General features: G+C 50.7%; 1 protein-coding gene across 1 annotated transcript; it reads right to left on the reverse strand.

Annotated features, from left to right (window-relative positions):
* Positions 1-601: 601 nt before the first annotated feature.
* On the reverse strand, positions 602-1,548 carry LOC135305647 (olfactory receptor 14J1-like). The gene has a single exon (XM_064429386.1). The coding sequence runs from the start codon at positions 1,546-1,548 to the stop codon at positions 631-633; it is 918 nt and encodes a 305-aa protein (XP_064285456.1). The 3' UTR covers positions 602-630.
* Between the last annotated feature and the right edge of the window lie 279 nt (positions 1,549-1,827).

Consider the following 1,827-nt stretch of genomic DNA (forward strand, 5'->3'; position numbering starts at 1 on the left):
CAATAGGTTTACATTGTGGACAATATTAAAAACCTAAAATGCAGGGGAAAAAAGAACAAATGCATAACCAAACCCAAAAGAATTATCAAAGATTATTTATATTACAAATTATTTATATTATACAGCTCGTCTCTGCTGTAGCCCTAGCACTGCCACCCCCAGGACAGTGCCCGGCCCCGAGAGCACTCAGGCCCTGCAGCAACACCAGGGCCACCAGGGCAGCGGGGCAGGGCCACGGCAGCAGCACTGCCAACACCAAGTGCTGCTGCTGCTGCTGGGCACAGCTGCTGGGCCAGCACTGATCTGCCCCAGGTCTGCACACAGACATTGCTTCTGCAGCTCCAGAGAAGGCAACAAAAGGGCATCTCTGCAGAAAACTCTGCTGGGAGATCCTTTAATTAATTTAAAGGCATTGAGAGCGCAACCCCTCACTGACTCAGTGTGTGGACACAGGGAAGGTGGAGAGAAGGAAAATGAGAAATGGCACAAACAATGACATTTTTTATGGAAAATATCAAAAAAGTAAAACAAAGAAAAGCATCTCCACACGGAAATCAAGAAGAAGTATCAAAGATGACTTTTATTACAAGTGATTGGCAGAATTTGGCCAGCAGTTTAATGTTTCTGAAATCATCCAGTCATCAGTTTCCTCACTGCAGCCTTGAGCTCCTGGTTCCTCAGGCTGTAGATGAGGGGGTTCAGGGCTGGAGGCACCACCGAGTACAGAACTGACACCAACAGATCCAGGGATGGGGAGGAGATCGAGGGAGGCTTCAGGTAGGCAAACACTGCAGTGCTGAGGAACAGAGAGACCACGGCCAGGTGAGGGAGGCAGGTGGAAAAGGCTTTGTACCATCCCTGCTCAGAGGGGTTCCTCAGCACAGCCCTGAAGATCTGCACATAGGAGAAAACAATGAACACAAAACAACCAAATGCTAAACAAGCACTAAAAGCAATTAACCCAAGTTCCCTGAAGTAGTATTTGGAGCAGGAGAGTTTGAGGATGTGTGGGATTTCACAGAAGAACTGGCCCAGGACATTGCCATGGCACAGGGGCAGGGAAAATGTATTGGCTGTGTGCAGCAGAGCATGGAGAAAGGCACTGGCCCAGGCAGCTGCTGCCATGTGGGCACAAGCTCTGCTGCCCAGGAGGGTCCCGTAGTGCAGGGGTTTGCAGATGGACACGTAGCGGTCATAGCACATGATGGTCAGCAGGAAATACTCTGCTGAGATGAAGAAAAAAAAGAAGAAGAGCTGTGCAGCACATCCTGTGTAGGAGATGGTGGTGGTGTCCCAGAGGGAATTGTGCATGGCTTTGGGGACAGTGGTGCAGATGGAGCCCAGGTGGCTGAGGGCCAGGTTGAGCAGGAAGAAGAACATGGGCGTGTGCAGGTGGTGGCCGCAGGCTACGGCGCTGATGATGAGGCCGTTGCCCAGGAGGGCAGCCAGGGAGATGCCCAGCAAGAGGCAGAAGTGCAGGAGCTGCAGCTGCCGCGTGTCTGCCAATGCCAGCAGGAGGAAGTGGCTGATGGAGATGCTGTTGGACATTTGCTGTGGCTGCACATGGGGATCTGGTCATGGAGAAAAAGACAATGAAGAGTTAGAGGAGATACCTGCAATCAAAATCAAAGGCATTTCCTGTACATCCTGCCCTGGAACACAAGCATCCCTTTGTATCCAGGAGTTCTGGAGGTTTTCTTGTAAGCTCCCCTGTATCTTTGCTGCTGTTCGTGGATATCAGAAACCCTCAGGTTTCTGCTACCCTCAAGGAGAACAGAGCAAGTTTTGTGAGGCAAAGTGATGAGTGGAGAGTGAGAGGAAATGGTC

Source organism: Passer domesticus, chromosome 8 (genome assembly GCF_036417665.1).
Source record: "Passer domesticus isolate bPasDom1 chromosome 8, bPasDom1.hap1, whole genome shotgun sequence".
Taxonomy (NCBI): domain Eukaryota; kingdom Metazoa; phylum Chordata; class Aves; order Passeriformes; family Passeridae; genus Passer; species Passer domesticus.